Here is a 27,388-nt window from a genome sequence, read left to right as displayed (position 1 = left end):
GGACTTGAGCTGACGTGGAAAAATAAAGTTTATTTTTCTCTTCATTCCATTTTCCCACAAACTTTTTGAGGTCTCCTGATTCTTGTCCCTTCCTGAAGGTTCATCCATTGGTAAAAGGCGACCCTTGGAGCATACTTGAAAATAATTGCTTTTAAGTACCGGACTAGTCAGCGTTTTGATACTACAATTAAAACACCCCAAAGCAGCTACTTCTACTTCCCAAGGAAGGTTTATTTTGGCTTATAGTTTTGGGGGTTCACAGTCCAAGACCAGGGAGCCCTATTAATCTGGAATCTGATGAGGGAGGGAGGATCAGAGGGCAAGCAAGCCAGGGAGCAGGGAGAGACATGAGGCATGTTGATCTTCCCTGTCTGTGTGTGCCCCCCCCCCTCGTGATTCAATCATGGCACGCTGCCCTAGCAACCTAGTCCCATCCAATCACTCCTCAAGGGCCCCACTTTCCAACACCTGGCAGGATCAACTTCCACCTTTATTCCAGCCATTCACATTAATCCACTTTGGATTAATGACTTTGGAGTTTAAATGTCTGCCAATGTTTGGGGGGCCAAATGCTGATACTGGACCTGCAGAATCCCATTCTTGTTTCTCTGTGATAGGCTTTCTGGACCATATTTGACATTAGAGAAGATGAGTAATTTGAATTTATGATTTAAACTCTGTAACCAGATGAACAATTAATACTTCTTCCTACACTTCATAGGATCTATGTAAAACTGATGTTTCAATAACTTTATCTTTTTTTTTTTTTTTTTTTTTGACAGGCAGAGTGGACAGTGAGAGAGAGAGACAGAGAAAGGTCTTCCTTTGCCGTTGGTTCACCCTCCAATGGCCGCCGCTGCCAGCGCGCTGCGGCCGGCGCACTGCGCTGACCCGATGGCAGGAGCCAGGTACTTATCCTGGTCTCCCATGGGGTGCAGGGCCCAAGGACTTGGGCCATCCTCCACTGCACTCCCGGGCCACAGCAGAGAGCTGGACTGGAAGAGGGGCAACTGGGAAAGAATCCGGCGCCCCGACCGGGACTAGAAGCCGGTGTGCCGGCGCCGCAAGGCGGAGGATTAGCCTATTGAGCCGCGGCGCCAGCCTTCAATAACTTTATGTTAAAAGTTCATTACATTTGCAGGAAATAAGGATTATCACTTTTGCCATGAATATAATTATCTGAGCTTTCAGACTTGAGAGCTAAGATGTGAAACTCAAGATTTTCTCAAATTCTGCTGATTTGCTGGAATTGTATCAATTCTGTATAAGCCAAGTATGAATGACATATACTTGAGTATACAGAGTATAAGTAGTCACTTCACAAAGTTATAGCTTCTCAGTCACACTTTACCCACCCCAAACCCAGAAGTAGACAATTTCCAGTGTTATTTCTAATTCTGAAGTTGAATGTTTCTTCTTGGATATGAGTTCAAATAAGTTAGTTCGAGTAAATTTTCATTTCCTCATAATTAAACTTCATATGTAGGTTCAAAGCTTTGTGTTCTGTTCCGGAAACATTGTATGTATGTACTTCACACAACCAACTTAAACTTTGAAAATTCTATATTCTTACACGATCTCTGATTTACTACAATACACTATTAGTCTTCAGTGCTTCAGTTTGAGTCTTCCAGAAGCAGCTGCCAGCATGAGATTAGATAGGGGAGAGCGTTATCTCAGGTAAGACATTTGTGAAGGCTAAAGGGGAAGGAAGCAATAGGAGGTAGGGAAGTCCTTCCACCTTGCAGGACTGACACCTATAAAAGTCTGGAAGAAGGGATTAGGTAGAGTGGACTCCAGACTTTGTGCTTTCTGAAGAAAACCCAAGTGGAAAGAGAGTTTGTTACCAAGTAAATGTTGGCTGTAGATCAGTCCACATGAGACCAGAACAGCAAGGCCCTGGAACCCCCCCATCATGTTCAGTTTAAAGATTTTATTTATTTATTTCAGAGGTAAAGTTACAGACCGAGAGAGGCAGAGACATAGAGAAAGGTTTTCTATCCGCTGGTTCACTCCCCGGATGGCCGCAAAGGCCCCATCTGAAGCCAGGAACCAGGAGCTTCTTCCAGGTCTTCCATGAGGGTGCAGGGGCCCAAGCACTTGGGCTATGTTCTGCTGCTTTCCCAGACCATAGGCAGAGAGTTAGATCAGAAGAGGAGTAGCAGGAACACCAACAGCACCCACATGGGATGCCGGTGCTGCAGGTGGAGGGTTAGCCTACTAGGCCACAGGGCTGACCCCTTCATGCGATATTTAAACCAATACAAGAATGATCTATAATTAACAAGATACTGAAATTTTAAACCATGGGCCAACATTGTGGTATAGCAGGTAAAGTTGTTTGCTTGCATCAGCATGGTCACTGATTCTGTCACGCAGGAAGTCAGATATGAGCTTATGTGTGTGTGTGTGACAAAGGCCTAAAGAGTTGACATCTAGGTCCAGCATATGCATCTCAAAGTCATCCCGATACCCTGCCAGGTGGGGGTCCCGCCCCTTCTGCCTGATAACCTTCCAGGTGCAGCCCAGTATCTGCACTTCAAACATCCTATGGATCTTCCAAGGAGTCCTGCCCATCTTTCCTCTAACCAGGGCGATGCCAGCCAGGCTTCCTCCTGTCTGATAACTTCAGGGGGAAAACTCAGATAGGAATTTTTCCTATTTACATCCAAAAAGTCCCTTGTTCCAGGAGGAACAGAGGTGGGGAGGCAAAACCCATCCCCTTAAAAACCGCTAGACTCAACCGGACTGCACACTCAGCCCTCTGCCTCTCTGCTGAGCCGCCCGCCTGGCCTGCCCAGGTATACTCTCTCCACTCGACCATGTAACCCTGCTCTCCCCCAGTCCGAGTGACTGGGCTCTCTCTCTCAGGTTCTGTCTGGAGAGGTGCCCATCCGTTCTTAAGGATGTCCCTTCCCTAATAAACCTTGCTATTTTACTTTCCACTACTCTCTGTCTCACGCCTGAATTCTTTCTTGCACGAAGACAAGGACCCTGCCATTCTCCAGTAACAGTTCTAGTCCTGGTGGCTGCTCCATTTCTGATCCAGTTCCCTGCTTCTGGCCTGAGAAGAGCAGCAGATGTCCCAGGTGCTTAGGCCCCTGCCACTCACATGTGTGAAATCCCATGGATCCACTAATAGCCCAAACAAGCGAAAGAGAAACTCTAGGGGCTGGTGCTGTGGCGTAGCATCCCATACTGGCACTGGTTCAGGTCCCAGCTGCTCCACTTCCAATCCAGCTCTGGAAGAGGTTCCTGGCTCCTGGCTTCAAGATCAGCCCAGCTCTAGCTGGCCACTTGAGGGAGTGAAACAGCAGATGGAAGATCTGTGTGTGTGTGTGTGTGTCTCCCTCATTCTGCCTGTAACTCTGCCTCTCAAGTAGATGAATAATATCTTTAAAAAAGATGGTGTTTGGGGCTGCTGCTGTGGCGTAGTGGTTAAGGCCACCGCCTGTGGCGCCGGCATCCCATATGGGCACTGGTTCAAGTCCCAGCTGCTCCACTTCCAGTCCAGCTCTCTGCTATGGCCTGGGAGAGCCGTAGAAAATGGCCCAAGTCTTTGGGCCCCTGCATCCGCGTGGGAGACCCAGAAGAAACTCCTGTCTCCTGGCTTCGGATCAGTGCTGCTCCCGCCCTTGCTGCCATCTAGGGAGTGAGCCAGTGGATGGAAGCTCTTAAGATCTCTCTCTCTCTCTGCCTCTCCTTCTCTCTCTGTGTAACTCTTTCAAATAAATAAATAAGTCTTTAAAATACATCATATATATATATGTATATCTCTGACCCATATAATTATCATGACGTCTTCATTATGAGCTAACGGGTTACTAGATAGCTGGGGCCATCTGTCAATCATCTTGACCTGACAAAGCAGGTACTAAATGTTTATTCCAAAATGAACACGTCAGGAGAAGGGGCACTGTTCAGGAAAAAACCAGCAAATTGTCAAGCCATCCTGCAAACGTGTTCCTTTTCCCGTGTGGATCTTTTAGTTCTCCGCAGTTTGGGCCCGAGGCTCTGCGTGGGCCGCGATGTGTCGGCGTCCAGGCCTAACCGTAAAGGCCGCCGAGCGTAGGGAAGCGGGGGTCCGCACTCAAGGCAGCAGTGTCCGCCCCGCTGACCCGCCCAGCCGCCGCCACGCGGAACACCGGGCTCCCCTCCGCGGAACACTGGGCTCCCCTCCGCGCGGCGGCCCCCGAGCGGTCCGGGCCGGCCGGGCGCGTTCGCTGCGGCTCGGCCGGCGGCGGGAGCGCGGGCGGGGGCGGGCGCTCGGCGCTTCCTGCTCGTGCGCGCGGGGAGGCGCGGGCGCGGCGGCCGTCAGTCAGGCTGCGCTCGGCTCCGCGGAGCTCGCTCCTCTCGGGCCCGTCGCCTCCGCTAGGCCCCGCGGGCGGCTCGCATCCGGCCAGGTGAGGCTGCCCCGGCGCCCGAGGGACCCTGGAGAGGGACGGGGGGCAGCTGAGGTGGCGGGGCTGGCTGGCGGGAGTGGCCCCCCGGGAGGCGGGCGCAGGAACCGAGGGGCCTCGAGTCGCCGCCAGCGCTCGGGCCGGAGTCGCCTCCCTGGGGTCTGGGCCCCGCGGTTCTCGGGGTCACCCAAGAGGGCGCCGGCAGACGCTGACCACCTCCGCGTGCGGGGCAAGTCACTCTGGCCGTTAGGCCTGGCCTGCGCGCGGCGCCCTGCACCTCTCGCCCTGCCGGGGCCTTGCTCGCCTGGATCGCCGATCCCCTTTGTTCGCCCCGAGGAGCAGTGGGCCGCGCGCCGCTCGGCCGAGCCCCTCCCGGCTCGGTCACTAATTTTTTAATAAAAGGGAAAAGCTGGAACGCAAGCTGAGACCCTGTCGCCTGTCTGAATCTGCTCCTGTACTTCCTGAGGACGTTGGGATGCGCGGGCCTCCCTCCGGAAGGAATTGGAAGATACCAGCCCCAGTCTCTGCCAAACCCTTGGGGCCACTGTGGTCTAGCATGGAAGAAATCTTTAGAGCTTTGTGTTCCGAAAGATAACACCAGCTTACAGGAGCGTGGGGGGTGGGGGTGGGGGTGGGGCTGCAACCCGCAGGAATATGTGTGCCGCCGTGGGTCTGAGTATTTTTATTCTAACGGGATTCATAGGAACCGTGTAGCTTCAGGTCAGATTTTGCCGCCTGTCAAATAAGTTTTGTGCCAACCCTGGGAAGGTTTCCTTTTCAGAGGTGTGTGATTGAGAAGGGCAGACTAACAGTACAACACCGATTGTAAAAGCTAGCATCTGATGAGTGTGTGCGCACTACCAGGCGGCCACCTCGGGATTTGTTTATGTCGCAGAGCAAATCTGTGAGATGTATGCTACTCCTGCTTTTCCTCTACCGGTGAAGCTCGCAGAGATGGGCTTGGGCAGAATCCAGCCAGCCAGGGGCGGGTGAGCCGCTGTGGTTCTGTCAGCGGCACTGCCGGGTTCGCTCTGACCCACTGCTCACTGCTGTCTGTGCACCTACAAAGGAAGACAGAACAATTCGGTATTTGTTGCCCACCTGCTGCTTTGCAAGAACTGTTTGAGGCACTTGATTGGACAGGGTCCCATTTTGGCCCTCATAACACTATACTGGCCCTGTCTGCATGCTTGAAGAAACCGAAGCTCATTCCAGCACTGATCTAGCCTGGAGCTGCGCCAATGTGAAGCCAGGAGCCAGGAGCTTCCTCCCGGTCTCCCACGTGGGTGCAGGGGCCCAAGGACTTGGGTCATCTTCTACTGCTCTCCCAGGCCATAGCAGAGAGCTGGATCAGAAGAGGAGCAGCCAGGACACGAACTGGTGCCAATATGGGATGCCGGCGCTTCAGGCCAGGGCTTTAACCCACTACGCCACAGCGCCAGCCCCCAGAATTTATAATTTCAATGCAATACTCAGCAATGTTCTTCCCACCCCAACCCCAGTAATCAATAAGACAATGCAAAATTTTTGATACCTCTTGGTGTCTTTTAATAAACCTCTTACGTTTGCATAGCATTTTTTACATTATTGTGTTTGCCTTAATCATCCCTGATCTGGCTTAGAATTATAACTGTTTTATAGGGGTAATGGTTTCTTGTTAAAAAGCTTGCCTTGGTAGAAAGACTTAGTTAAAGGAATTGATATCTAGGTTTCATAACTATATTCTAAGACTATTTATCACTCCATCACAATTTGATGACCCCCTGAAATACTGTTTGTCAGTAGTCACTAGTTATTTGTGGAGTTCAAGTTTCTTAAACTTTGCAGTAATTGAAATGTCTTTTACTCTAAACAATGAAGTAGTCACCAAAATATTTTACTTTTCTAGTGTATTTCAATGAAAATTTTTACTCTGATATGAAATTGCAATTCTTGCTCAATTATTATTTTTCAGATGATAGGTAAATTGTTCCATAAAGTGGTAATAGAAAGTTGTGGAAGGAATAGCTTTAGATTATTTTGAAATGAAAACATTTCTGATTATAATCTTTCCTTACAGAGTTCAAGCTTATATTGACCTCGTCTCAATAGTTAGAATAATTCAGATATTTTATAGAAGTTTTTCATAAAATGAAGATTTTTCTACATTCTGTAACATTGGTCATATTGAAAAACTGATTTCCAGTGGCCAGTGTTGAAGCACAGTATGTTAAGCCACAGCCTGCAACACTACAATGCCAGGATCCCACGTGAATGCTGGTTCAAGTCCTCACTGCTCCACTTCGAACCCAGGTCCCTACTAATGTGCCTGGGAAAGCAGTGGCAGACGGCCTGAGTACTTGGGCCCCTGTCTCCCAAATGGGAGACCTGGATGGATATCAATTCCTGGCTTTGGCCTGACCTAATCCCAGCTGTTGCAGCCATTTGGGGAATGAACTAGCAGTTGGAAGATTTTTCTCTGTAACTCTGCTTTTCAAATAAGTAAAAGTAAATCTTTAAAAGAAAAGAAAACCTAATATATAGCTCTTATTTTTTAAGAGTATCTCCCAAAGGACAAATTGGAATGTTCCCAATTAACAGGGACACTGTTTATTCTGGGTGTAGAGAGATGGTCACTTTAAAGATTTTATTCATTTACTTGAAAGAGTTACAGAGAGGCAGAGGCAGAGAGAGACAGAGAAAGAGAGAAGTCTTCCATCTGCTAGTTCACTCCCCAAATGGTTGTAATGTCTGGAGCTGAGCCAATCCAAAGACAGGAGCCAGGAGTTTCTGGGTCTCCCATTCCAGTGCAGGGCCCAAGGAATTGGGCCATCTTCTGCTTTCCCAAGCCATAGCAGAGAGCTGGGTCAGAAATGGAGCAGCCGGGACTCGAATCAGTGCCATATGGGATGCTGGCACTGTGGGTGGCAGCTTTACCCACTATGCCACAGCGCTGGCTCTGAGAGATGGTCACTTTATTAAGGCAGTGCTTTAGAATAGGTAGAGACCTGCTTATAATTTCTTTGGTTGGACCTTCCTTACTTTATAAGATTCTAATAGCTTCTGTATCTTTCATATGTTGATTTTGAACTCAGAAAATTTGAATCCAGAGTTGTCAGTAGGTTTAATATTAGCTTGTGGGGCCAGTGCTGTGGCATAGTGGATAAAGTCATCTTCCACAGTGCCATCATCCCTTATGAGTGCTGGTTCGAGTCCTGGCTGCTTCACTTCCAATCCCGCTCTCTGCTATGGCCTGGGGAAGCAGTGGAAGATGGCCCAAGTCCTTGGGCCCCTGTACCCATGTGGGAGACTTTGGAAGAAACTCCTGGCTCCTGACTTTGGATCAGCCTAGCTCCGGCCATTGCAGCCATTTAGGGAGTGAACCAGCTGATGGAAGACTTCTTTCTCTGCCTTTGCCTCTCTGTAGCTCTACCTTCCAAATAAATAAATAAATCTTTAAAAAAAATTAGCTTGTGGAATAATTTCTGTTTTATGTTGATCTATGACTAGTTTACTGTGTATTATAAGTATGTGAAAAAGCAGTTTATGGATTATGCATATTATAAAAAGCGATATGCATTTTTAAATTTTCTTGCATCAGAATAATCTTGTACTAACTTGTTATCACATGTCTGAACAGGATCTAGTTTGAAGCAGTAAGAAGGGTAAAGCATCAGTCTGAAAGAGTCCCTGTCAGAGCAACATGAATTCTGTTAAAATTGAAATGAGAAGAAACATCAAATTTATGGTGAAGCTTGGATGGAAGAATGATGAAATCCTGGATGCTTTACGGAAAGTTTATGGGGACAACGCCCCAGAGAAATCAGCAGTTTACAAGTGGGTAAATCGTTTTAAGGAGGGACGAGATGATGTTGAAGATGAAATCCGCAGCAGCACACCATCCACATCGATTTGTGAGGAAAAAAAGTAATCTCATTTCTGCACTAATTGAAGGGGACCAGCAGATAACAGCAGAAAGAAGCCAACACCATCAAGATCTCAACTCGGAGTGAACATTTTTAAAGTGGAGCAAAGTTTCCACTGGACGTGTGCCAAAACTCTTTTACCCAGATCAGCCGCAGACAACACCAGAGCAATCCATGGAAATTTTAAGCAAATAGGATCAAGATCCTGAAGCATTTCTTCAAAGAATTCTAACTGGAGGTAAAACTTGGCTTAACCAATGTGACCCTAACAGCAAAGCACAATCAAAGCAATGGCTGTCAAAAGGTAGAAGTAGGTCCATCCAAACAAAAGTGGATCAGTCGAGAGTATTGAATATGGAAATAGTTTCATGGGAATATTCAAGGTATTTAGCTTGTTGGTTTTCTGGAGGGCCAAAAAACAGTGATATCTGCTTATTAGGGGAGTGCTTTGAGAAAGTTAGCCAACACTTTAGCAGAAAAACTCCAAGAAAGTTTAACAGAGTCTTTCTCCACCACAATACTGTTCCTGCTTCTTCCTCTCTTCCAACATGGGCGATTTCCTGAGAGTTTTGATGAGAAATCATTAGGTATCCACCTTCCGGAAGTATTTTGGCCTCTCTCCTTTATGTTTCTTAAATCTTTAAAGGGAACCCATTTTTCTTCAGTCACTAGTGTGTGAAAGACTATTGATGAGGTTTAATTCCCAAGACCCTTAGTTCTTTAAGCATAGGATAAATAGCTAGTATTGTCGCTTACACATATCTTGAACTTGATGTAGCTTATGTTGAGAAATAAAACATGCACTCTTTATTTTTCTCTCTTCATTTCACTTTGCCACAAGCTTTTTGATATTCTTATTCCTGTCACTTGACTTCCTGAAAGTTAATCCTTTGGTGAGAAGTGACCGTTGGAGTACACTTGGAAATAACTGCCATACAGCCAAAGTACTAATGTGATGATAGGTTTTCAGAATATTCCCTTTAGCAGACCCTGCGTTGTCACATTTACTTGTGTCTCTGTAACGGGCTCTCTCTCTTGGCTTTATTTGATGACAGAGAAAAACTGCAATTTGAATTAATGGTGTAAATTCTATAACTAATGAACAATTGCCATTTCTTCCTGTACTTCATAGGGTCTGTGTAAAATTGATGCTTGCCTAACTTACCTTAAAAATGGCTTTTATTTGGGGGTAGTGTTATGGCACAGCAGGTTAGGCACCACCTGCAATGCTGGCATCCCATATGGGTGCTGGTTCAAGTCCCTGCTGCTCCAGCCAAGTTCATAGGCCCCCCGCCATTCACCTGGAAGACCTGCATGGAGTCGTAGGCTTCTGGTTTTGGCCTGGCCTAGCCCTAGCCATTGCAGCCATTGGGGAATGAACCAGCAGACGTAAGATCTCTCTTTTTCTATCTCTCCCTCTCTCTGTAAGTCTGCCTTTCAAATAAATCTTTTTTAAAAAAATTACTTCCATTTGCAGGAAATAAAGATAATCACTTTTGCTGTGGTTATAGTCAAATATAAACTTTCAGACTTGAGAACCATGGTGAAAGTGAAGGAGATCTACTCAAATTATGCTGCCTTTGCTAGAATTGGAAAAATACTGTGTACGCCAAATATGAGTGATATATGCTTGAATAAATAGAGGTTAAGTAGTAGCTTTTACACAGAGGTATGACTCTTTATCAGTCTTGTATGACCCGCTCCTTATCCAAAACAAGTAGACTATTTCAACTGTTATTTCTTATCCTGAAGTTGAATGTTTCTTCTTGGATATGAATTAAATAAGTTGATCTGAATAAATTTTCATTTCCTCTTAATTAAACGCCATATGTAAAAGCCAAAGTTTTTGTGTTGTTTTCAAAACATTGTATATATATATATCACACATGCAACTTTGAAAAGGAAAAAATGAAAAACTGATATTCCTAACACATTTTGATGTACTACAATACACTATTAGTCTTTAGTGCATCAGTTTGGGTCTTCCATAAGCAACTGGCAATGTGGGATAAGATATGGGAAAGATTTATATGGGTGAAACACCTATGAAAGCTAAAGGGGAGCGGGAGAAGGTAGAGAAGTCTTCAGACCCATACTACCTTGCACCTTGCATAGAAGAAAGGATTGGGTAGGATGGGCCTTGGCTGCAGTACATTCTGAAAAGTGCAAATGGGCAGTGACCCAGTCAGGGTTGAGTGTAGACAAGTCCTTCTGGGACCAGAATGGCCTTACCTTTGAAATCACCATGCTCTGTTTCTGGCTTGCTGCAGGCAGGGAATGCTGGAGGCTGTCCCTCCCTTTGATGCACAGAGCCAGGACTAGGGTGAGGAGGGTGAGGTATTCCACTTGGGCACAAAAGGTTTTTTGACTAAAAGACTTCATAAGGAACATAATATTTTCAAGCAATGTATGAGTGTATAGAAAGTCTACAATCAACAAAATACCTAAATTTTAAATCAAGACAGGAATTTAATCACTGATGTTTCCCTCAAACCCCAAAATAGCTCCAGAAGGCACTGCTGACTGTGCCTCCTAAGAGGTCCTGGTAGGTTCTCCACACAAGTAATGCTATTTTCCACAGACCTGTGGTTTTGTGCAAAACTATGCCTCCCCTGGGCTTAAGTACTGAAGCTCCTCTATTGCTCCTTTATCAGTGTGAGAACTGTGTGGTGGAGCATATCCATGGATGTCTGTCTGTAAGAAGTGGGAATGTCACATGTCTTCCCACTGGCCCACTAACTGCTTTCACGTAAAGAAGCAAAAGTGTAAGTACTGCAAACTTTTAGTTTACATACATACATACACATACTATAAGTGTATACATAATATGTGTGTTTGTATAGATACCATGACATAGTGTGACATAGGTTCTTTAATGGCTGGGGCCACGTGTCAGTCATCTGGCCTAAGTATCTGAGTGTGAGAAGAGACATTGTTCAAGAAAAATCTGCAGGGGCTTGTGGTGTAGCTCAGCAAGTTAAGGCACTACCTGCGACGTCGCCATCCCATATGAGCGCTGGTTCCAGCCCCAGCTGTCCTGCCACCCAGCCAGCTCCCTACCAATGTCCCTGGGAAGGCAGCGGACTGCCACCAACGTGGGAGACCCGGGCGGAGTGAACCAGTGGGTGGAAGAGCTCTCTTTCCCTTTATCACTGTCTTTCAAATAAAAAATCTGCTAGGACAGCAAATATCAGTGTGTCAAGCCACTTGGAAACATCTTCCACTTCACGCATTCATCAGAGTTCTCCCCAAGGTTGGTCTTAAGTTCTGGGTCCCGGGTCAGGCTGCGGTTTGCTTCCCTCCAAGGTGAGTGCCAGGCCTGACTGAAACCCGCTGAACTGAGGGAATGGAGACTGCATTGTGGGAGCGATTCCCGCCGCGCTGCCTGGAAAATCCCAGGCGGCGGCGCCTGCTTTCCCGCGGTGCGCTCCCGCTCAGTGCCATCGGCGGCCTGCAGGGGGCGCGCCCCGCCGGACGCCGGACGCCGGGGGCGGGGGACGCGGGCGGGGGCGGCGCGCGCGCTTCCTCTTCCGGCGCCAGGAGGAGCCTCGCGCTCTGCTGGTGCCGCCGCCGTCGCTGCCGTCAGTCGGGCTGACCTCGGTTCCTCAGCGCTCAGGTCCCTCGGCTCCATCGTCGTTTCCAGACCCTGCTGGGGGCTCAGATCTTGCCAAGGTGAGGCTGCTTCGGAGCGGGAGGGCTCGTGGAGACGGGCGACGGGGAGCTGAGGTGGCGGGCCCAGGCAGCGGGAGGCGGGCGCGGTAGCGGGGCTGCCTGCCGTCTCCGTCGGCGCGCGGGCCGTGGCCTCCCGCCGGCGGCCGAGACGGAGCGCGCGCCTCGGCCACCTCCGCCTGCGCCGCGGGGTGTGCGACCCCCGGCGGAGACGGGGTCGGGGGACACGGACGCCGCGCCCGACGGGATTTTCTCCGTTTGACGTCAGGCTCGGCCGGGGGCGGGGCGGGAGCGGGCCCGCCCCTCCCCCACCGTCCCTGGCGGGCGAGACCCGCTCGGAGGCCGGTTCGCTCCGGTTGATCCCGCACTCCCTTTGTTCGTTCGGCCCCGAGGGTCTGTTAGCCTGCTCCTCCCCGGCCTGACCCCCACCCCCATGCATTCATGTTCGGTGAAGAAGGGAGTGCGAGGCCTGCGTCGGTCGTGAGGAGGACCCGCGCGGGGCCGGGGCCCGCGGCTTCCACTCTCGAGGCGCTGCGGTGCGGGACACTCGTGGAGGAGCGCGATTTATGCGTGGGGGCTTCCACGGACCAAACCGATTTCCTCTGTACAGTGCACAGCGCTGGTGGTGCTTTTCCTAGACACAGAGTCCAGGCCGGGCACGATACCGTCGCCTCCCGGCCCGGGCTGCCCCCCACTGCACGCCCGCTGCCTGCACAGGCCTCTCGTCCCCCGAGCCCTCATCGCAGGCGGAGGTGGCCGTCCCGAGTCGCTCGGGGATTCTTTGTTCAGTCGCGTTCTGGTCGCAGGAGGAATAGAAATTTCTTGCTGCGGGTGTCTCCGAACCCTCCGTGTAAACCTGACTTGCCTCGGAGACTTGTGCGCTGAGCTGTGTGCGGGGGGAATGTTCTTTCTCTTTCTCCAGAAGCAGTGGGTAACGCCCAGCCCGCCTTTTTGGAACAGATGTTTTGCAGAATTCAGAATCTTTGGATTTCATCGATTTCAGAAAGACCGTGTCATTACACGCACAGACATAACGGCGTGGGGAAAATTTGTGCGGCCGTGGGGGGGAATGCTCATCTGAATGAATAGAAACCATAAATAGCCTCCGGTCAGATGTGGCCGCCAAAAAAGTTTTGTGCCAAACCTGGGAGTTTCATTTTCAGAGGTTTGTGATTTGAAAAAGACGGACAGGCTTATGCACCTGTGGGGCTGGTTGTAAAAGCGCGCTTGTGTTGAGTGTTTGCTGTATACCAGGGAGTGACTACAGGATTTGTTTATCCCTCCGAGCAAAACGGTGAGGCTCCTGCTATGTCTGCCTTGGAGAGATTGGCCTGTCCAGAGTCCAGCCAGCCAGTGAGGAGCTGTGGTTCTGTCCAGAGAATCCACAACTCATTCAGGTGACTGATCAAGGTGAAACGACTCAAACACACTGGTCCAAGGCTGGCTCGATCCTGCCCACTGATTCTGTCGCCTCCCAGCTTCTCACACACTGCCCTCCTCTCCCTAAAACCAGTCCTCCACCCGCCTCTCCCAGCCGTTTTCCTCATTCTTCTGGACGGCAGAGACCACTTCTCAGGAATTGATTGTCACGCGACTCCACTGACTTTCACAAAGCCAACAGTGCCTGGTACAGTTGTGCCAATAAGTTTCTGAATCCAAGTGAAATATATTTCCAATGTTCAAACTTTCAAAACTCTAATTTTTGGAACTGCCCCAAAATTTAAAAAATGGCACATAATCTGATAAATGATCCTTTACTAAAAAGTATATATCCTTATTCAGAATGTATAGTATTTTTTAAAGATTTATTTATTTGAGAGGCAGAGTTACAGAGAGGGAGAGACAGAGATCTGTTGTATCTTTTAATAAACATCTTAGGTATAGCATCTTACAGATAATTGTTACTTTTAATTACCTGTAAGGTAGCTAAGTATTCTAACTTTTTTAAAAAGATTTATTTATTTATTATTTGAAAGGCAGAGTTTGAGAGAGGGAGGTCTTCCTTGTTTTAGTCCCCAAAAGGCCACAATGGCCAGAGCTGGGCCGATCCAAAGTCAAGAGCCAGGAGCTTCTTCCTGGTCTCCCTCACGGGTACAGGGGCCCAAGGACTTGGGCCATCTTCTGCTTTCACAGGCCATAGCAGAGAGCTGGATCGGAAGTGGAGCAGCCGGGTCTCGAACCGGTGCCCATATGGGATGCCGGCACTGTAGGCAATGGCTTTACCCACTACAGCCCAGCACCAGCCCCAGTGTTACAACTTTTAAAGGTGTGGAAATGATTTCTTGTCAACAACCTTGCCTTTTCAAAAGACTCAGTTAATATGATTGATGTCCATGTTTCATAATTGTATTCTAATACAGTTTTTCTTTCTATCATAATTTGATGACATTCTGAAGTACTGCTTGTCATTAGTCACTAGTAATTTATGGAGTTCAAGTTGCTTAAACTCCCTGATTGAAGTATCATTTTTACTCTAAGTGCCTTAGGATTACTAGTTATGTTTCACTTTTTTATGGTATGTCAGAAGAAATTTTTACTGTTTTGAAATTGCTCTTCTTGCTGTTCAGAAAATAATAAATTTTTCAGATGATGGGTAGATTTTGCAATAAAATGGTAATGGAAATTTTGGAAGTAGTAGGTTTATGAAAAAAATAAAACCATTTCTTGATTAAAATCCATTTTTTAAGTTCAGGATTACGTTGGGCTCATCGTAATAACTAGCATAATTCAGGTGTTTTGGAATAGCTTTTTAAAAATGTCATTGATTTTATATTCTGCAGTGTTGCTGATATTGAAACACGGATGTCCAACTCTTTATTTTGCCTTCTTCAGATGAAGAATTCCCCACATAGCAAACTGGAATGTTTCCAGTTACCATGAACACTATTTATTCCAGGCATGAAGAGAAAGTCAGTTTATTCAGGCAGTGCTGTAGAATAGGAGGTGATCTCTTTTTTTAGGGCTTCGTTATTTCATGAGACTAGTACCTTCTCTGTGTTCCACGCTTTGATTTTTTTTTTTTTTTTTATTTTTGACAGGCAGAGTGGACAGTGAGAGAGAGAGACAGAGAGAAAGGTCTTCCTTTGCCGTTGGTTCACCCTCCAATGGCCGCCGCGGCCAGCGCGCTGCGGCCGGCACACTGCGCTGCTCCGATGGCAGGAGCCAGGTGCTCCTCCTGGTCTTCCATGGGATACAGGGCCCAAGGACTTGGACCATCCTCCACTGCACTCCCTGGCCACAGCAGAGAGCTGGCCTGGAAGAGGGGCAACCGGGACAGAATCTGGTGCCCCGACCGGGACTAGAACCCGGTGTGCCGGCGCCGCAAGGCGGAGGATTAGCCTAGTGAGCCGCGGCGCCGGCCCACGCTTTGATTTTGAACTTCAAGTATATTAGGCCGGCGCCGCGGCTCACTAGGCTAATCCTCCACCTGGGGTGCTGGCACACCAGGTTCTAGTCCCGGTCGGGGCGCCGGATTCTGTCCCGTTTGCCCCTCTTCCAGTCCAGCTCTCTGCTGTGGCCCGGGAGTGCAGTGGAGGATGGCCCAAGTCCTTGGGCCCTGCACCTGCATGGGAGACCAGGAGAAGCACCTGGCTCCTGGCTTCGGATCAGCGCGGTGTGCTGGCTGCAGCGCGCCGGCCGTGGCGGCCACTGGAGGGTGAACCAACGGCAAAGGAAGACCTTTCTGTCTCTCTGTCTCTCTCACTGTCCACTCTGCCTGTCAAAAAAATAAATAAAATTAAAAAATAAAAAAAAGTATATTAAAGCCAGAGTTACGCATAAGTTTAATATTCACTTGTGAAATAGTTTATATTTTATATAATTGTATGTGTAATATATTTGTGTGTATGTATATATGTATATATTTTTTTAAGAATTAAGAGGGAAAAGAGTAATTCTGAAACCCTAAACAGCAAGACCTTCTGAAACAGTTTACTTAAGATTGTTTGCTCCAGAATTAATGTGAACCTTGATACAGAAATGCTTACCTTGTTTGAAAAGTTTGTCTGTCTTCTGTAGATTTTATACCTATCATTGGTAGTTTTTTCTAGCATTAGTCCTGAGAATATTGCTTGCTGTATCACATGATGCTTGAGTGAAACAATTTTTTAAGATTTATTTATTGGGGTATGGCATAGTGGGTAAAAGCCACTGCCTGCAATGTATGCATCTCATATGGGTGCCAGTTGGTGTCCTGCTGCTGCACTTCTGATCCAGCTCTCTGCCATGTCCTGGGAAAGCAGTAGAGGATGGCCCAAGTGCTTGGGTCCCTGTACCCACGTGGGAGACACAGGAGAAGCTCCTGGCTCCTGGCTTCAGATCGGCTCAGTTCCAGCAGTTGAGGCCATTTGGGGAGTGAACCAGCAGATGGTCTCTCTACCTCTGACTCCCTGTAACTCTGCCTTTCCAATAAATAAATAAATCTTTAAAAAACATTTATTGGAAAGGCAGAGTTACAGAAAGAGAGAGGCAGCGAGAGAGAGAGAGATCTTCCATCCGCTGGTTAGCTCTTCAAATTGCCTCAGCAGCCAGAGCTGGGCCAATCCAAATCTAGGAATCCGGAGCTGCTTCTGGGTTTCCCATGTGGGTGCAGGGGCCCAGCTACTTGGGCCATCATTAGCTGCTTCCCCAGGCACAGTGGCAGGGTGCTGGATTGCAAGTGGAACAGCCAGGGCTCCAACCCGCACCCATAGGACACCCATAAGCAATTGGTGGCTTAACCCATTAACACTAGGCCAGCAAATGTCCTAATTCTTTACTCAAATCCCCACAGTCAGCTAAAAAACTTTGTTTTTGATTAGAAGCAGAACAGCTGCTCTGATGTGAGATACCCAGTCTCTGTGGCTTGGTCTTAACCACTCACTCTACTATAATGCCAGTCCGTCTACCTAGAATTAAACAACTTCTCTGCTTGTCACTCACAAGCATTGTGACCTTAAACATGTTAATTTGCTAAAATCCTTTCCTTCAGCTATAAATTGGTCGTGATAATAGCTTTTCGATCATAGGGCTCTGGAACTACTAAATAAGGTGGACTACAGTGCCTGCTCCATGGTGTTCATTCAATAAATAGTAGTCAGTAGCAGTAGAGTGTGTCCAAGACATCTTGTCCAGTTACTTGCAACTGGATAGTTTGACTTTTCGGTAATTATTTGAAAGTTAAACCATGAAAACACTGTAAGAAAATGGGGCAAAATTTTTTAAAATCTCAGGGTAGAGAAGGGTTTTGTAAATATATGTCAAAATTTAGAATGCACATAAAGGGAAAGCCCGATGAATTTGCATGAAATTTAAAAGTTGCATAACAACAAGAACTACAGACAAAATTCAAGAGAATATTTTCTTTAATATTTTACAAAGCAGTGAGAACAAAGGGATGCACTACTGAACAATAAAATGATCAAAGACAAGAACCGAGTTGATAGTATTTTTTTCTTTCTCTTTTCTGTCTAATTATATGAAATCAGAGAACAAGAAAATTTAAGTTAAAAGGCGGTTGCTGTCAGGGCAGTTGATTGGAAAGGACCATAAATGAATTTTCTGGAGTGATGGAAATGTTCTATTTCTTGCTTGAGGTAGCTTTAGATCTGTGTATTTAAATGAGTGTTAATTCTGTTTCAGTTAAAAACAAAAAAAGAAAAATGGCTGTGCACAGCTGACAACAGATTCAGAGAAGTATAAATGGATGTATTAGTCCATTTCCCGTTGCTACAACAAAATACCTGAGGCTGGATAGTGTATAAAGAAAAGAGGCTTGGGGTCGGCGCTGTAGTGCAGTGGGTTAAAGCCCTGGCCTGAAGCGCCGGCATCCCATATGGATGCTGGTTCGAGACCCTACTGCTCCACTTCCCATCCAGCTCTGCTATGGCCTGGGAAAGCAGTAGAGGATGGCCCAAGTCCTTGGGCCCCTGCACCCGCGTGTGAGACCCAGAAGAAGCTCCTGGCTCCTGTCTTTGGATTGGTGCAGCTCTGGCCTTTGCTGCTATCTGGGGAGTGAACCAGCAGATGGAAGACCTCTCTCTTTGTCTCTACCTCTCTCTCTAACTCTCTCTTTCAAATAAATAAAATAAATCTTTAAAAAAATAAAGGCTTAGTGATATCACAGTTTTAGAAGCTGAAAGCAAAATAGCACTGGCTCTGGTAAAGGCCTCCATGGCTGTATCACCTCATGGCAGGGTGCATTGTGAGAAGGATCGCATGGCGAAACAGGGAGCTAAAGAGACCAAGGAGGGGTCAGTCTTGCCCTTTTATAACATTCCTCTCACATGAATTGTTTCTCATGGCAGCATGCTCAAAGACCTAAGGATTTCCTACTACGCTCCGCCTCTTAACATCTTCACACTGGGGACTAAGCATCCAATTCATAAACCCTTGAAGGACAAACCACATCCAAATGATAGCCTTGGGCTATTCGTTTTAAAAGATGTTCTAACTTCCACTTAAAGAAATGAAAGTTGAAACAAGATGCCATTTTTAAAAAAATGATTGATTTCTTTGAGAAGCAGAGTGACAGAGAGGAGATCCTCTATCTGTTGGTTTACTCCCCAATGACCACAACGACAGGGGCTGGGCCAGGCCTAAACCAGGAGCCCGAAACTTTGTTTGAGTCCCCACATGAGTACAGGGGCCTAAGGACTTGGACATTTTCCACTGCTTTGCCAGGCGTACAAGTGGGGAGCTGGGTTGGAAGTGGAGCAACCGTGACCTGAAGCAGCTGCTCATATAGGATGCCCACATAGCAGGTGATGGCTTAACCTGCTGTACCACTATGTTGATCCCAATACACCAATTTTTTAATGATAATTTAAGGTGATTTATAAATATAGTAATATCCAATGGTGAAAGAGGAGTTAGAGAAAAAGGTGACAGTATAAATTGACAGACTTTTCAGATGGATTTTAGCTAAATTTAACTTTTTGACTCTAAATTCGACTTCCGGTGCTTTTTCCTGGTGGCACAGCAGATGTGAGTGTTCAGAGATGTTCCTTGTATCATTCTTTAAGCAGCCTCAGCTGTCAGAGTATCTGTAAACTAAATTATGGATTGTTTTTGTGTGATGTTCAGCCATTAAAGGGGATGAAGTTGATGGTGCTGTAATGAACTGTTATGGGAAATTTTCCTGTGTAAATGAAAATACATAAATGATGAAGATTCCATCATTTATATGTATTCATAGAATATTCCTTATCTATGCATAATGTATGCTAGAAAAGTGCTTGAAAAATACATAAGAAGTGATAAACAGTAATTTTGAAAGTTTCTTTTTTTTTTTTTTCTTTAGGAAAATGTCTGATGAGTTTTCGGTAAGTTGGCACATTTATCCTTGATAAGTTTTGTTCTTAAGAAAACAGTATAGTCCTATGAGCCATTTAAAAGAGATGCTTTTTGTGATTCTTGGATTTGTTTTTGTCATATGATATTGATAGGTAATTTGCGTCAGTTTACTTTGATAATACATAGTTGAAAATATCTTGGTATTTATTTGTTTATGAATCCTTAGAAGAAAAATTTTAAGGTATTGCTTCTATTGCTCTTATTTATCATAATATTAATAATATGCAACATTTATTGAAATTATAGCAGGCACTAAGTTAAGTGCAGGTTATTTACTTGAGACTTTTAAAAATATATTTATTTAAATATTTGAAAGAGTTACAGAGTGAGGGGCAGAGAGAGAGAGAGAGGTTTTGACATCTGCTGGTTTGCTCCTCAAATGTTCGCAACAGTCAGGGCTGGGCCAGACCAAAGGAGCCTGGAACTGCATCTGGGTCTCCCACATGGATAGCAAGGGCCCAGGCCCTTGGGTCATCATTTGCTGCTTTCCCAGGCACATTAGCAGGGAACTGGATCAGAAGCAGAGCAGTTGGGACTCCAACTGGCACTCTGATATTGTAATTTGCTTCACTGGCCCTTTGAAACTTTAAAACAAAAAAAATTGAAGCTCAGAGAGCGTATTTGGTTTGTTTGGGATAAAACCAAGATTGAAATATAGATCTTGACCCTAAATTCAATTGTTTTATAAAATTTATTTGTTCTACTAACACATGACAGAAATGCAACACAGCATGTTTAGTTGTATTTAGAAGATTTGAACTTTTCTGAGGAATTTTCACTATAAAGTTGATATTCATGGTAATACCTCAAGTTTTGTATCAAAAGAATTGCTTTTTAAGTGAATAGCTTAGCTTCTGAAGATGCTATTGAGGTTTCTAATCCCTGAGTTTATTGTTCTCTCTGGGTATTTGTATTGTGTTGGTGTGACTTGTCCCTGAATAAGGCAGATAAGACCTGTCTGTTTTGTATTTCAGTTGGCAGATGCACTACCTGAACACTCCCCTGCCAAGACCTCTGTGAGCAATACAAAGCCTGCCCAAGCACAAGGCTGGCCAGGTTCCAACCCTTGGAATAACCCAAGCGCTCCACCTTCAGTGCCATCTGGACTCCCGCCAAGTGCAGCCCCCTCTACCGTGCCTTTTGGACCAGCGCCAACGGGAATGTACCCCTCCGTGCCTCCCACTGGACCGCCTCCAGGACCCCCCGCCCCCTTTCCTCCCTCTGGACCATCGTGCCCCCCACCTGGTGGTCCTTACCCAGCCCCAGCTGTGCCAGGCCCTGGGCCCACAGGGCCATATCCTACACCAAATATGCCCTTTCCAGAGCTACCCAGACCATATGGTGCACCCACAGATCCAGCCACAGCTGGCCCCTTAGGTCCATGGGGATCCATGTCTTCTGGACCTTGGGCACCTGGGATGGGAGGGCAGTATCCTACCCCTAATATGCCATACCCATCTCCAGGGCCATATCCCGCTCCTCCTCCCCAAGCACCAGGGGCGGCACCCCCTGTTCCCTGGGGCACTGTTCCACCAGGAGCCTGGGGACCGCCAGCACCATATCCTGCCCCTGCAGGGTCGTATCCTGCACCAGGACTCTATCCTTCCCCCAGTAATCCTTTCCAAGTGCCTTCAGGACCTGCTGGTGCTCCACCGATGCCGGGTGGCCCCCATGTGAGTATTTGATTTGTTACTTAACATGCACTGATCGTTGTATACACAACTAATAGATTTTGTTTTCCCCAGTTTTGGGTGAAAGATTAGAAAGCTTGTAAGAATTTTTAAAAGGATGTGTGTGTATAAAATTAGTTCCACAACTTCAGGTAAAGCATTTAAAAGGTGGAAAGCACAGCTAAGTATTCCTAGTACTAAAAATAGGAACAAAAATTTCCCAAAGATCCCAAACACTTTGTAATGTAGTAGGTGGTTCCCTCGCCAGCATCCTTGAGGTAAACTCCGAGATACTTACATTTCTTGATGTTTTATAGCATCTTAATGTAGTTTTACCAACAGTTAAATAAAAGCAATTTCTGCCTTTCTGGCTTAGTACTGAGGTAGACTTTAGAGCATCCAAGGTAATTAAGTATGTTATGTTGCCAGCTTTTCAAGCAGTTTTCCGTGGTGTTTCTCAGCCAAAGCTTTGTTAAATTCTTAGCTGCACCGGGCTCAAGACTATAGCACTGTTCTCTGGCGTATCATGTGTGATACTTTGTGCTTTACCTCAGTCAGGCTGAACTAGGGTTCACATCTCGGTTTGGGAGCTTGTCTTGGGCATTTGATTGAATATAAAAGCACCCCACTTTGCTCCTGAGGTAAACTGAGGACCCAGAGGCAACCTCAAGACTCTACTTAGACAAAAAAGATCTGGTAACCCACAAATAACTAATCGCATCTCCAGCTAGATTAATTAGACATGCACCTCAGCTCTAAAGGCAAAAAACTCTTATTAAAATGCCCCCCAAAACTACTTCCTTTCAGTAGTGTAACTACTTGCTATATATATTCTCTAAAATATTTTCTTTGCAAAGTCTTTGCCAAAATAACTAAGTGAGATGTCTTGCTGTTTGAATTTATTAAGCATTAAATTTATTTAAAGCCACAGCAAGGAGTTAATAAACTCCATTTATAAAATCTAGAAGTTGACTTTTTCTTTTTTTTATTGCAGTCGTACCATTAAGTTAACAGTGGATGAAGAGATGACGCTTTGCTTTTTGAAGTACATGTATGTGCACATGAATGCATATATGACATTTGCTGGTTTCACTGTTAGAGGGCATTCATGAAAGAACAACTCTTGCACCTCTCAGAAGATATCTGCCTCCTGTACTTGGACGTGTAGTACATCAGATGAATACAATCAGATAAAAATGGGAAAGCAGATCATTCAGATGTGATTTTGTTTGGTTTTCATGCAAAGTTAAAGTGACTAAGTGTGTTGAATAGATCTTGAATACAATTTGTTTGAATTATAAAGCTATACACATAAAATATCTCAGATGATGTGGATTATTGTTAGAATCTGCAACTTCATTGGCAAATTTCAAGTATTTTTCTATAATCACTTTTCCCCCTAAGTAAACTTTGGAAAACAATCACATTATAATGTAAACAAATGATGCCTCTCAACATTTTGAGCTGCTCTAACTACAGGATAAATAAACTTAGTCCTCTTGAGGTTATGTGTTAGATATACATTATAAGACTGTAAGTGATTATTGTCAAATGTTGAGTTCATAGCCAACCAGTATTCATTTTTATCTTTGAGCTTGTAGCACAAATTTGTGATTTATTTTAAGCCATATGGGCTGTAAAGCACTAAAATCTGGTGTTTGTGAAAATTAACTTTGTCCTTAATCCAGGTCAACATGTATCTAGTTTTTTAAGGAATCAATGATCTCTTTGTATTACTTTCGAATGGATTATGATTCGTGAATATTGCTTTGGAAAGAGCTCAAGGACAGAAGTCGTTTTCTCCTTGTGTTGAACCTCAAATTAGATAAACCCTAGGAGTTGCTTCATTGCAAAAAGTAATTTTCATTCCCACAAAAACTGAGGCAGCTTTTCTGTCCAGATCGTTCGATCTTTGTTCCTCCCTGGTCCCTCAGTTCTATGCAAGGGACACATCCCTTGATTTCTCCCTGACATGGAGAACTGGCACACTCTAGATAAAGTCTGTCATAAGAACAGAGCAGTTATGTTTAGAGAATCTGAAGTCATACAGACATGACTGTTGTCTTTGTACGGATGTGCATTGGAAGTGTATCCGTCTCTCAGAGTCTGGCTAAGCTATGGCATTGTCTCCTGCATAGTTCCCTGAATCTGCTTGTGAAGTGCTTACGGCCAGTCGTTAAGTTCTGTATTTGTTGACTGGTACATAAGTGAAATTGAGTGCCATCTTTGAAAAACAAAATCTAGCTCTAACACTGAAAGTAATAAATTGTAGATCCCTGCAAGTGACTTTAAAGCAGTGTTACTGTGTTGCTTAAATATTAACTATTTAATATTTAAATATCATACAGCATTGGTCACTTTTTGACACCTTACCTTTAAATCAGATTCTTAGTTTTTGGGTAGACCTGACCTTATTAAATAGTGTTTTGAAATTTTGAATGTATCTATTGGGTTTCTAAAGTGTAATGTGAATTTTTCAGACCAATGTAGAAAATATTTATGCTTGAATTCTGCTTTTGCCTAGAAATAAAGTATTCTGCAGCTTAATTCTTTTATAATTAAAATGTCAAGAATGCCAAATGCTGCCAATTTAATGTTTTGAAAGCTACCTCCTTTTAAGAAGTCAAGGTGGTCACTTTTGAGAGGCACATGCATTGTTTAACCCTTCCTTATTTTAAGTAGATGGTAGATCCAGGCTTTTAGAATTGACAAAAAAAATTAATTTGTTCAGCAATTTTCAGACTAGGGAATGTCAGACAACTCTTACAAAGTGGCAAAAGTGATCTTTGTTTCACTTCTTCGTAAGGACAAGTGATAGCTATCTACAGTACTCTTAGACTCTTGTCAAAGTACTTTCCAATAGACAAGGCAGGTGGCCATATCGTATCTTACATCATTAGTCAATACCAAAATGTTAACTCTTGAAGGATAGAATGCTAGGAAAAAAGTGAGATATCAGCAAAGATTTCTTTATTTGTAGTTATTTTGGCTGTCCATCATTGGGATAAGTTGATAACTCTGTCTTCATATGCATTAATGTAATACTAGAGAGGATATATAAAGAAAAGGTGACAGGTGTGTGTCGGGGGGTCCAATTGTGGAGTCCATTTGTGGGGAGAAAACATTTTGCTAAAGGATTTGAAGGACTATAAATACAAGATTTGAGAATAAATTTGCTAGTGACTCATACTGCCCCGTGTGTCCTAGATGTTAACTGCCATTTGAATGAACCCTTTGCTTTCAAAGACTTTAAAACTGGTATTTGGTAGTTTTGTGTTTTCGTTTTGTTTTTAGAGTGGAAATCAAAGGGATGATAGAATTCACTTTGATTCTCTTTTTAGTTTTGTGGGACACACACCATTTCTTCAGTTAGCTGGGGTCTGGGAGTGGAAGCAGGGAATTTCTCAATTGTGGGTGCTGTGAGCCAAAAGTGTTTTTGGGTTCAGTGTGGAATTGAGAGAAGCAGAAGTTTCAGTGGATAAATGAGGGGAAAGCATCTAGGAAGAATCCCCACCCCCACCCCTTTACAAGGTAATTCCGATGCTGAGATCAGTTTATGGAAGGAGCTGCTTGTTACTCTGGAATATGCTGACATAGGGGCGTTAGAGTAAAGATTTCTGTAAAAACCCAGTGGAGGTAGTTGAGAGGTATTCAGAAATAGTATTTCTGAATTGGAATCTTGAGTTTTGAAATACCGTTCCCCCCGAAATGACAATAAACAATTAAAACACAGACTCAGGTCCTCACACACACCTAGTTCTCTAAAGTCAAACGCTCCCTCTAAAGGAGTGTGCCACGTAGTTTAGCTCTGTTCCTTGCTCAGCCACCACCCTTTTGTGCTTTTGAAGACACTATTTACAGCTCTGTCTGCACAGCCCTGTTTTGTACAAAGTAATATATGGATTATTTAGGAATGAATACATTGCTTAGTTATCCAAGGACCTTCTCTTTTTTTCCTTTTTACTATTGATTGTCTTCAGTAGGGAAGACTTTAATAGGACTGAAAAAAGGGTGATTTTTTTTTTTTGTTGTTCTCAGTCACACCACTCTAGTGGACTATTGGAATATTTTCTAGAAAAGTCAACTTGTCAGTGATAACCTCACACACAAATAGTGCTACCTTTTGCATTCAAATTATCTAGCCTTTGAAACTTAGTGTAGATAGAAATAGCTCTACCCAAAGCTGTGGAAAGACTGTGCCTGGTTGCATCTCAAGCAGTTGCCTATGCTTCTAAACAGTGCCAGTGTCTTCCTCGCCCTGAGTGACATGAGCAAGCTTTGTTAGATGCCAAGGTTGTACACTCTAGAAATCATTTAAGCTGGCCAATTGAACTTCAGCACAGAACTTGCAAAGTTTTTCAAAAGCATAAGCCTAAAATGACATGAATCACACTGATACACTGTACTATGCATAGAAAGGGGGGGTGGCTTTCAGGGAAGACTAATTTAATTAATAAAGCAATATTTATTGTTTAAGACACGCTGTTCTTTTTTGTTTTTAGAATTCTACCAAGCAAAACAAAAACTGCCAATAAACTAATCAGTATTAAATGCTACGCAAGCTTCTGGCTGTAGAAAACATCCAAGGACCACATTCGTTCAGTAATTACCTAAATGTGATCCAGGTGCTACACCAGATGCCAGAAATACAGATGAAAGAGAATCCTGTCCTTAAGAGGCTCGTAGTCTAGAAATGACATTACAGAAGTCATCAGAACACCCATTATTAGTTTACCTAGATAAACATTTTAGAATTGCTCCTGGAGGAAATTACAGCCCAGCCTTCGGGCATTTTAAAGGGCAAAGTGGGTATACTTTTTTTTTTAACTGCAAAATTAGTGTTTTTCAAGATTGTAGTGTTGATCAGTGCAGCTATTCAAGTGTGCAAAGTAATGGGATGTTTTTCCTCTTCACTTTTCCCCTGATAGAGGTACTTAGACTGCCTCCCACTGATTAGCAGATACTGGTTTGTTGCCATTAAGTAAACTTGACCTTATGTGTATTCTATAAAGGTTTTTGTAATTTTTCTTGAAATTGTGATTTTTCATTGACTTAACAAATTTAATGTATGTAATTGTCTATGCATTTTAAGTTAAATTGCCTAAAATGTGATTTGAGACATATACATTTGTATTATGAAGTGTAAGAATCTGTTTGGAGATGTTAGGTTTATCACCTGCTGCTGTATTTGTAAACAAAGACAAATGTTGCTTTAAGAAATAATTATAATTAGGAATAGGCTATGGATGTGATACTTGATATTTTTTAAGATAAACTTGTTTGCTTTTGTGTATAATACCTGAAAACTTTTTTAAAAAAATGTATTTTCATGGTTTCACGATTTTTCCATGTACTTCATTCTTTAGACTTAGTTCTGGGCTTCCCTGAGCATGTCCAGAGCCTAGACAACTGCAGGTTTGTTGTGGTAAGGAGAGAAGACCTAGAATTTCCCGTGCAAACCCTTTCAGCAATGCAGTGCCCGTCGTGGGGACTCCCTGTCCCGTCAAGGCCAGGCTGTTTTTTGTCACCAGATTATCTGGAACCTTCCGTCTACCCCTACTGCTGCTGCTACTCTGCCTTCTGTTATGAACGGATACTTCTGTTCTTATCATCACTGCCCTGCCTTCAGTGTTGAACCTGGTAGTGGCTACTGTTGCCTTTCACGGGGGGGGGGGGGACACACTCCCCAGGTGGCCGCAACGGCTGGAGCTACACCGATCTGGAGCCAGGAGCTTCCTCCCGGTCTCCCACGTGGGTGCAGGGGTCCAAGGACTTGGACCATCCTCCACTGCTATCCTAGGCCATAGCAGAGAGCTGGATGGAAAGAGGAGCAGCCAGGACTAGAACCGGTGCCCATATGGGATGCCAGTGCTTCAGGCCAGGGCTTTAACCCACTGTGCCGCAGTGCCGGCCCTAGAAGATCCAAGTTTAAAAGAGTAAATTGCTAAGCTCACAGAGCATGGAGCCAGCTCTAAAGACACCAAAACGTAGTTTGTCATTAGACTGTATTTGGCTTAGTTTTTTGGTTTTTAGTTTGTTTGGTTTTTTTTTTTTGGTAGATATTTATTTATTTATTTGAAAGAGTTACACAGAGAGAAGGAGAGGCAGAAAGAGAGAGGTCTTCCATCCGCTGGTCACTCCCCAGATGGCAGCAACGGCTGGAGCTGTGCCAATCTGAAGCCAGGAGCCAGGAGCCAGGAGCTTCTTCCGTTATCTCCTTTGTGGGTGCAGGGGCCCAAGGAGTTGGGCCATCTTCTGCTTTCCCAGGCCATAGCAGAGAGCTGGATTGGAAGTGGAGCAGCTGGGACTTGAACTAGCGCCCATATGGGATGTCAGTACTATAGGCCACAACTTAACCCTCTGTGCCACAGCACTGTTCTAGGTACCCTTGTATTTGGCTCATTGTTGAACA

At 45.0% G+C, this 27,388-nt stretch overlaps 1 protein-coding gene across 2 annotated transcripts; it reads left to right on the top strand.

The window, feature by feature from the left end:
- Window positions 1-4,013: 4,013 nt before the first annotated feature.
- MAPK1IP1L (mitogen-activated protein kinase 1 interacting protein 1 like) lies at window positions 4,014-26,317 on the top strand. Of its 2 annotated transcripts, XM_008269683.5 has the most exons (5): window positions 4,301-4,403; window positions 8,020-11,977; window positions 19,254-19,275; window positions 20,281-20,979; window positions 21,971-26,317. In XM_008269683.5, the coding sequence occupies exons 3-5, from the start codon at window positions 19,258-19,260 to the stop codon at window positions 21,980-21,982; spliced, it is 729 nt and encodes a 242-aa protein (XP_008267905.1). In that variant the 5' UTR covers window positions 4,301-4,403; window positions 8,020-11,977; window positions 19,254-19,257; the 3' UTR covers window positions 21,983-26,317. The 2 variants fall into 2 exon arrangements, with proteins under 2 accessions (XP_017203805.4, XP_008267905.1); XM_017348316.4 differs by lacking the exons at window positions 19,254-19,275; window positions 20,281-20,979; window positions 21,971-26,317 and having other exon boundaries at window positions 4,014-4,403; window positions 8,020-10,147.
- Window positions 26,318-27,388: the final 1,071 nt, after the last annotated feature.

Source organism: Oryctolagus cuniculus, chromosome 12 (genome assembly GCF_051225735.1).
Source record: "Oryctolagus cuniculus isolate XC-2025 breed Fujian yellow rabbit chromosome 12, ASM5122573v1, whole genome shotgun sequence".
NCBI lineage: Eukaryota > Metazoa > Chordata > Mammalia > Lagomorpha > Leporidae > Oryctolagus > Oryctolagus cuniculus.
Note: the sequence above shows the minus strand (reverse complement) of the source record. Positions and strands in the feature narration are given on the sequence as shown.